This window comes from Lactuca virosa, chromosome 9 (genome assembly GCF_052849685.1).
Source record: "Lactuca virosa cultivar CGN04683 chromosome 9, Lactuca_virosa_CGN04683_v6, whole genome shotgun sequence".
Classification (NCBI taxonomy): Eukaryota; Viridiplantae; Streptophyta; class Magnoliopsida; order Asterales; family Asteraceae; genus Lactuca; species Lactuca virosa.
The window spans coordinates 31,530,499-31,540,931 of NC_136434.1; the positions used below are offsets into that span (position 1 = coordinate 31,530,499).

General features: G+C 30.4%; 1 protein-coding gene across 1 annotated transcript; it reads left to right on the forward strand.

Moving 5' to 3' along the window:
• Positions 1-205: 205 nt before the first annotated feature.
• On the forward strand, positions 206-874 carry LOC145139098 (uncharacterized). Its single transcript, XM_079073042.1, has one exon. The coding sequence runs from the start codon at positions 206-208 to the stop codon at positions 872-874; it is 669 nt and encodes a 222-aa protein (XP_078929168.1).
• The last annotated feature ends 9,559 nt before the right edge of the window (positions 875-10,433 follow it).

Here is a 10,433-nt window from a genome sequence, read left to right on the forward strand (position 1 = left end):
TGCAGGAAATTTGAGGCTGGAAATCGTACTCATTTCTGGAAGGACAAATGGTGCGGAGATATAACTTTAAAATATACTTTTCCGGAGTTATACAAAATTGAGTCAAATAAATATTGCAAGGTTTCAGACAGGTTGGAGGGTAGAGGCGGATCTGTTTTGCTTACAGATTGGAAGAGGTTACCGAGGGGGGGGGGGGGGTAAAGAGATGGCTGAGCTTGAGGGTTTAGAAGCTGTTGTGGCAGGTACAAATCTGTCCATTTCTGATGATACGTGGGTGTGGAAAGGTAGTTCTTCGGGTCTGTTCTCGGTTTCTTCTCTTAGAGGTTTGATGGCGTTAAATCAAGGTGTAAATGGTAGCATGGCTGACTTTCAATGGGTGAGTTGGGTCCCTATCAAAGTTAATTGTTTCGTTTGGAGGCTACTTTGTAACAAGATCCCGGTTGCCTATAATTTATTGCTTAGAGGGGTTGTGATTAATGAGTTGTCTTGCAAATGGTGTGGTAGTGAAATGGATTCCATAGAGCATGTATTTTTTAATTGCTCTTTTTCTGAGCATATTTGGATTTGGTTTGGAGCCTGGAGTGGCCTGTTTGTTACTGCTCCAACCTGTATTGAGGACTTGATCTCTATTTTGAAGATCCCGGGGGGAAGTAAAAAGAGGAAAAAACTGGAGTTGACGCTTTTATACTCGGTGGTGTGGGTTATTTGGAAAACTCGTAATGCTTTGGTCTTCAACAATAGGAGAAATTCCTCTCTCAAGGCGGCAGATGAAATTCAGTTGTTATCCTTTAATTGGTTTAAGAATAGATCGATGTTTAGAAATAGTTGTTGGTCGGATTGGTCTATTTCTCCATTTCTTGCTTGTAGTTTGTGATTTGTGCTAGCTTCTTGCTAGCTCTTTTTTAATATATCTGTCGTTCAAAAAAAAAACCTCTAGCAAAGTCAATAGCGGCAAGAGCTTCCTAAAATTTAAAACATTATTGAGAATATAACTTATAAATAATCCAAAATGGTTATAACTTATAAACAAATAAAAAGAAAAAGAGTAAGAAAATATACTTGTACAAATGGCATGATGTTGGAGGGATTAACAGGTTCTTTACGACTAGTTCCTTTAAATTACCAAAAGCAGTAAACGAAAAAAGTTTTATGGTAAATCTCGGATTATAATTTATAAATTAAAAGAATGAATAAAATATATATGCACCAGGAAACCTGCTAAATCCTGGCTTCATATCTACAATCACTTAAACTCTCATTCCGTCATGAAGTCAAATTCTGCAATTATTTGGACATTTTATGAAATGCGCGGTCCGGAAGTTGTCTTTGTGGAAATAACTTACTTTCATTTCTTTCTTTTATGCTGCAATGACCTGCCATACACACATATAAGCAGCTGCCACCTGCGATACATACACATATTATCTGAATAGACCACATGTATTGTGTGGGGTTTGATTATTGCAAAACAAATCGGTGACAATAGTTCACTGAATAACAAAGATAGTAACATTGCTTACTTTTAGCTTACAAAAGCCAAACCTGAAAAAAAAATAAAGACAAACGTAGTTGGCAGCGTGGCCTCTTCTTGCCCTTACATGAGTGTATTCTTCTTTTTGTCCATCAGATGAGTAAGTGACATCCTGCAAAACCACCCAAATAGTGTCATTCAACTGACTTTATGTAGAAGTTATATTGATTTTTAACTTGTATAAATAAATCACATAATAATATTTAATGTCTAATAACTATAAAAAAACAATACATTCATAAACCAAAAGAATATGTACACGAACAAACCTAAATGTATGCACCAGATCAGATAAAACTTAGTCAATCGGCCAAAACTTTTTTCATTTTCTATTTCTTTATCAGTAGTGGAGTTCCACATGCTTAATACTTTCAGAAGCAAATATATCCTTGAAAATAGTATTAATACAGAAAAGCACTCACTAATAATGAGAAAAACGAACCTTTGCTTACCTTTAGAATAGAAAGAGGTGGAAGATCTCATTCTAGATAGTTTCCATACTCAACAACAATTAGATAGTTTCCTGGTGCTGCTATAAAGTAGGTTGATTCAGCAATAAAGATACAAATGTGAACATCATATTTTACTTTGTAATCTTTTCTTCTATTTATTAATGGAAATCATGGAATAGATAACCATTTCATTAGTAGGCCATGAAACGAAAACTCATGGTATAATATGCATAACGTTTACAAAGTATGATCTTATAAAAAAGAAAGATTATTACGTGATTAAGTTGCAACAATACTTACATACATATGCTTAAGAAACTAAGAAGGGCATTTATGTGTTTTTCACTACGCCTCTCATTAACTTCCTGCAGATGTATGGCTTGATGAGTCATATGCTCAACCACCTCCAATGCCTATTCCTTGTAATCCTGAACAACAAAAAGATTGTTACACTAATTTTGGTTTTAGCAAAGAAAATCTATCGAAATCCAACAACAAAGCTCCCTACTGCCACTTCCATGAAGTCTGAAACTTCAGATAACTGATTTTGGACACCCATCAACTACAAATGGTAAAGATTCCTTGTCTAATGTTGATTTCTCAAGCAAATATGAAATCATCTTCCAAATACTAACGAAAAACATGGCATATTTACTATATATAATCTCGGTAATCGTTCTAGGTAACATGCATATGGAAAATGAAGCAAAAATAGTGTATGCAATTAATTAAATACTATAAAAATTGGAAAATAAGAATGTTAGCTGACGAATGTGGATGAAAATTTACCTGAAAAAATGAAATTCAGATATTAACCATATCTTGGATTAGCTGTCTAAGCAATAACTAAATTGAAATCCAGAAGCAACGTTAAGTCCCGAACCTAGTAATAGATTATAATACTTATGGAGATGTATTAATATATTATGGGAATAATATATTAATGTTATTATTTAATTAATAATTAATCAGATATTAATTCGAATTAGTTTTAGGATTGATTGGATTAATTAAAAGTACAAGGGTCTAATAAATGCAATTGTTCAATAGTTGAACAAAAGGTTCCAAAACATTCCCCCTAAGAGGTGGAAGAAGGATATTCTAGGGTTTCTAAAATATCCCTTACAGATAATTAGGGAGTAGATAATTACCTAATTTAAGATATTAATATAATATTCAAATTAGGGTTATCTAGGGTTTCCTAATACAGCTATATAAAGATCCCTTGGGATCCAATTTTCGGCTACTCCTCTTGTCAAGAAGCTAGCCGAAAATTCCCTCTTACTCCTCTATCCTCAAAGTGTTCTATAGTTGCTAGGGTTTGGGTGTGAGCTACTAGAGGCACGAGACTTCTGGTGCTAAGCTTCCAAGCAATTACTGTTGGATAATTATGGGATCACTTCATAAATATGTACGATATATTATTAAATCCAATTATTATGGTAAGAATATAAATTGTTGATGGACCGATTTATAGAATATTAACTTACCTTGTGGGTTGAGTTCCCGGTTTGACTCAAGATCGTCAAGATCCCTTCCATCTCTCACATTAGGGTATATCTCCATCTATATATACATGTGATGAGGAGCAATCAAGACACATGAAATACACATGTAAATTCGTTTACGGTTTGCTGAGGGCTTCTAGAGAGAGCTCTTGAGATCAACTGGAAAACCCAACCCTAATTCTTCAGATCCGAAGATCATAATGAAATCAGGTATGTAATCGTTATTTCATGTTTAAGTTTTCTTTTAACTAGATTCGAGATTAAAGATCCAAAGTTTATGCTTCCACGTTTATGTTTTGGTTATCAAAATAACCAACAATTGGTATCAGAGCTTACTCGAATCTGTTATAAGAAATTTTGATTTGGTTTATGTTTTGTTGATCTTCGAATCAAATTGTCCTTTTTTTTGTCGGTGTTTTCTTGCTTGACCCCATGGTATGACATTGTGATTTGTGTTTGTATGTATTATGTATAAACTTCTAGTTTTTTTTACTATGCATTGGAAATCACAACCATAAGCAAGAACTACCCTTCGAAATTTACTTCTCATTTTAACAAAGGACTGGTTAATACCTATGAAGTAATTGTTTTGACAATGACATTACAAGCTTTTGATTTAGACGTTGACCACCATTTTTAACAAGTATTGTCTTTTCTTTAGACTATGGCAGCTTTGGTTAAATATATGTTTAAATTACATTTATATTTAAAATATATTTACTTGCTTATGTTAACCAATTCTATGATTTGATTCACAAATCATATTATAAATTTACTATATTGGTTATTTACATTTTATTTGTTCGACCCAATTTGATAAAGAATGTATATGCTTTGATTTTGAAATTTTGGTACATGTATTTGGGCTTGTGCTTTCCGACCCAGTTTAATTATTGACCAGCTCAAGCTAAATATATATAATTTATATTGATTTTTTTTTAAATCAGTTTGTCCAGAAAGAAATCAAAAGCGCTTATGCGTTTCATTTTTAGACAGTAATCAAATGTATATTTATTCCATTTTTGGGACACGTATAGGTACGTATGTACATATTTGGTAATATACTCTATCTAAACTAAAGTAACATCTTGGCTTTTAATTATCCCCATATGTAAACCAATGAAATCCATATATATATATATATATATATATATATATATATATATATATATATATATATATATATATATATATATATATATCCCCTAATCTAATAAATAAGTAGATTTTTGCCACGTGGCATTTCCTGAGCCCTCCCCAATCGATTTTTCCCGCTTAAAATACGAAAGTGAATTTCCCCAAATGCCCTCGTGCGTTAATAGTTATGCATTACATTGAAGTTTGAATTGATATACGAAATTATCGGCAATCAGCTTTAATAGATGTATTCCCCTATAACAATACGATTATTCCAATAAATCAGCAAAGAGATTTGAATTTCATTTACATTAGGCAAGAAATCAGAAGTTGTTATCATATCCAAGATTAAAAACGATGGCTAGGTCTTCCGATTCATATATACCTCCAACCTAACGAACTCGCTTTCAGTTGCGTGTAATTAAAGATTTATTGGATTTGTGGCATCGAATTTCTGTTCATATATACCTTCAACCCATCAAGTTTATTTCAATCGCCTTTAGATGCCTTCAATTTTTGCCAAGAAATTGAAGATTATTCATTTATTCTGTTTTACCCATAGATTTCAGGTAGTTTCAAAATTCTTCGTCTTCCTGTATACGACGTGTGTATAGCTATTAATGTTGCTCTGTTTTTTTGGATGTCATTTTTTTAGTTCATGATGTGGCTAACTTGGAAAAGTTGTTTTGCCTACCACATGTTTGATAAAATGCCTAATAGAATCATTAATTAGTATATACAACCAATTGCAATTATAACTAATATACTATCATTTGAAGTTATTTTTTGACAACGATCAAAATAATATAGTGATATAATGTTTAATTTGGTGATTTTTATATAATTTTAATACCTTATGATTCATTTGTAGATTTTGTATTGTAAAGGTCCCGTGGTTATAAGGATCCAATGCTTAATTGTCCATGGTGATTATTGTTTTCATAAAATAGATCGATTATTCTCATGCTAATGTTCCTTTTCAGGCATAAGATACTTACAAATTTAAAAGTGTGTAGCAGTTATGCAGTGGATGATGGGTAACTCGTGATGAACTGTTATACTATCTTGTGTCCACATAAGATGTAGTTATGTAGTTATTGCAAAACCTAGGTAAGTAACTCTTCTTTGATTTTGCATAAACAATTACATAATCAATTGATTAGTATTAATTTTTCTTTCCTTTTATTCTATCATATATGAAGTATACATGTATTAGCTTTTCAATTAATAATATGCATGTGGTTTGTAGTGATGCAGGATTGAGGATACCATATTATTTGACTTTTTAAATATAAATAACATGGGGAGGCTTTAGCGTTAGTTAAAGGCATACAGGACCGTAATGGCCTCCTTTATGAGGTAAATATATGAAGTACAAGAACCTTTATGGATGTGTTGGTATGGTTTCTGTTTTTATAAAATTCCATACATCTCCATAAACCTTAAATCATATTAGGGTAATTAAGATCACTTTCCAATTTGAGACATTATTTTAGTTTATGCAATTTCAAGAAACCCATAATTGAATTTCATTATTTAGTTAATTATCACCATTTCATGAGATATGTTTTTAGAATTTGAAGTATGTTTCTTGTGGTTTTACTCTTGTTTGGGTAAAATATTGTATTATTTTTTAGGAATACTTGCTTGTACTTTTGTTAAATTGCATATAGTAATGTAAATAATGCTTCAAGCTCCAAGGTGGTTATTGTCACTTTAAATATCTCTTCAAGAATATTTCTCTGTTTTTGTTAAGCTCTTTGGATTGTTGGGTGGGGAGGGGGTAAATCAGAAAATTAATTATGGGTAAAAAGAGTAAAGCAGATGGTTATTTTCTAGCAATTTTTTGATAACAACATTAGACAAAGTAGTTTTTGGCTCAATGCAAAACTATAGTTTCTTTTAATTAATTGAAACTTTTGTTTTTTGGTTTATGCGAGTATGATTTTTGACCATTTTAGGAGATTAAGGCTTCAAATTTCATATATGAAAATGTATTATTCAAAAATATTTGATTCTTTACATGTGATTTGTTTTCTTATTTATTCCTCATTTTGAGTTGTAATTTATTTTTTCTTTTTATTTTAATGTTTGTTTTACGGTACAAACGCACGCCGATAATACTTCAACAAAAAATAATGACATTAAAAATTCATCCCATATCAGAGTATTTAATGGCTTACGAAGACCAACATTGTGGTTTTAAACACGATCGAACCAATGTGATGGTCAAACATCATTTGGAACCAATATTATATCTTGGACTTTATGTGTTCAAATGATAAAGTAGTTCTATAATAACCAAAAATAACATTTTTTATCGATATAAAAAAAACGATAGGAAACTAATCGATTTTATAACCTCTTTTTTTATATAGCATAACCTTTTATTTTACTTCAATATCTTCTCCTTTTGACCTGTTACTCCATTTATCACTTTTATAACTTTTAAAAGAATTATGATTTCCCAAATGCTAAATCTAACATATATCTAGATAACCCATATTTTTAGTAGGTTTTTTATAATTTAATGCTAAGAAACACTTAAAATGCTTTTTTGATGAAAAATATATATATTTGGTGGTTAAATTAAAAAAAGAAATATTTCGAGAAAATTATTTTGATGCCTACACCAAATTATATTGATTTTTGTAGATTTATCCTTGGATTTTTGCAAAAACTCATTTAAAGAAGTTTCTGTTTTTCATTTCCATACTATTGTTCTTTCATTCATTAATTTATTAATTTCTTTTCTAAATATATATTTCTTTATTTTATCAAATTGATAACAAAAAATCGAAATTAAAAATACACATTAAATATTGTTATGGTTCAATTTACTAATTAAAAAAGAAAAAAAGAAAAAAAAAACGGTTTGTTAACCAGCAAATTGGTTGGGGTTGTACGCTTTTCGGTTTCGGATATTTTGAAAACCTCAATTACGTATGTTGTCATTATCTTAACCATTTACTGTCATTGCATTGCGCTGCCACCACGACAATATTACATATTGAAGATTAAAGATTCACCAACTTATCAACCAAACCTTAATTGGACGAAAACTATTTGCCAAAAATAAGCTATTAGTCGTGATGAAACCATTCGTGGCTGCATAAATGTCTACACATACAGAACGTATACAATTATTCAAAATAATGTATATATTAATTTTAACTAATCATTATAAACGTATAAACAAAACTTATATCTTTGTAATTTAATAAATCTTTAATTTTTCATTACCATATTATTTTATCAATAATGTTTTCTTTATTATCCGTGGTTTGCACGGGTTTTAAACTAGTATATATATATATATATATATATATATATATATATATATATATGATGGCCGATTAGTCATATTTTTATGGCATTAGCAAATTTTGTTTCCATTTATTCTTCATAAGGTTCATAAAATAAAATTTTAAGAATTAATAAGGTGTTTTAATGCAAATTAAAATAATTTGCGATAATGTTTGTGGCATAAGACTGATCCATGTTTTTAAGATGCATTTTTGTGCATATATTTAATTTATTAATAATTGTTGATATGGATTAGTCCATGGATTTCTTAAACAGATCTTATTGTCAAAAAAAATTTATAACATCGGCCTATGTCAACATATCTTGACATTTTGTGTACAGTTTGATTACATCTAAATTTTTGTCTCGTGGTTTTGGAGATTGATTTAAATCATTGTTTATAGAGACGTATCTTGTTGATTTATTCAACTTGTCCCTATTTAAATTGTTTTTAAGGTTATCAATAAATTCGGTTATAAAATTTTATATTTTGATTTATGTGTTTATTAATGCGGATATCAATCGACCCAAATGGTAGATTGATATTTGGCTGAATGAACACATATATAATAATAAACATGCGACAATTTTTAAGGTTACATGTCACTAATAAGTCAATCCAAAGAGGGGTTTATTAATTGACATGATTTATTGTTAATGTTTATTATTAGATTTTATGGTTTTTTGTGTTTATTAATGCGGATATTAATCGACCCAAAGGTAGGTTAATATTTGGTCGGAAAAACACATGTTTGATTATAAATATGCGACAATTTTTAGGTTACATGTCGTTAATAAGTCAATCCAAAGAGGGGCTTATTAATTCACATGATATATTGCCAATTCTTATTTATAGATTATGTGTTTATTAATGCGAGTATTAGTCGACCCAAAGGTAGACTGATATTTGGCCGAATAAACATATATGTGGTGATAAACATGTGGTGATATTTTTTGGTTCCATGTGATTAATAAGTCAATCCAAAGAGGGGCTTGTTAATTGACACGATTTATTGTCAATGTTTATCTCTAAAACAAGGATATCTCTTGCAAGTTAGTATTACAGTCCAAAGACTTGATATTAATGTTGTGTTTGATACCTTTTAAAGATGTCATAAATTGAATTTATTGATTACGGTTTATGGATTAATGAGCATACAAATAGATTTGCTCATGTTTGAATTATGGTATTATATCTGCTAACATTAATCACATTTATGATTCATGTAATCAATGAGATTAACTTTAAGGAATGAAATGAGGACATTATCTTAGTTCTCAATCGCATGGATATTGACCTTGCATTTTGGATAGAGCAACATTCTTTGAGGATGTTGAGTTTGGGGGAGAAACAAGGTTAAAACATTGTCCTTAAGGAGGAATCAATATTGATTCGTATTATTGCTTTCGATAGTATGCAAATTATGAATCAGTGATCGACAATGTTATTCAATCTCCTATTCAGAATACACAAACTCAACAACCTCAACTTTGGATATCATATGCGTGGTACCACATTTTTCATCAATTTTTATCTCTTTTGGTTTTGAGGTAAATACAGTAGATGATTTTGTGTATCACAGATTAAGTGGGAGTAAATTTATCTTTCTGGTTTTGGGCATATATCTACAGAACCCAAGTTTGGATCATAAGAAACAACCAAATGGATTTTGAGAAATCTATATATAACAAAAGGGCTATATGCTCAACTATAGGAAATCAGATGTTTTGGAGATCATTTTTATTAAGAATCTGATTTATTAGATGCCAAAATGGTTACCGATCCATATCGGGATACTTTTACATTTTAGCATGATGAGCCATTTCATGGAATAGACTTCGGTAGCTTCTTCCATAATGGCAGCATAATTTGTAGCATGGAATATGGTTGCATAAATTTATCACGAGGCTACACATTATTGGTGTTGAAAGACCACTAAAGTTGTGATAATAAGTCAGCAATGTTATATTCCAACAACAGAAGTTCTAGTAAGTCAAATCATATTGACATCAAGTTTTCTTCTGTTAACACAATAGTGCAAAATGGAAATATATATATATATATATATATATATATATATATATATAGCACATATGAACAAACTCCATGAAAGCGGATCCGCTCATAAAGGGATTACCTCCCTAGGTCTTTCATGAGCATACTTCACATGCTGGTGTGATATTTGGTTTTAGTGGGAGTTTTATGGTGCTTTATGTTTTGTTTAAGAACAATTATATTTTTCTGTACAGAATTAAGAATTCAGTTAACTCCATTATTAGTTGCACTTATTTGAAGTTTGATCTCACTTCAATCTAAAGAGGAACTCGTTGGAAATCTATTTAGATTTTAAAACCACACATCATATTTAATCTATGTCGTTAGTTATATATGTATATGTGACCATTGATAGGTTTAGTTACATAAATTGTAACGAAGACCGCTTTGATCCTATACTATTATGATTAGTGGACGCGATTGTTTAAGGGTACCAATGTTAT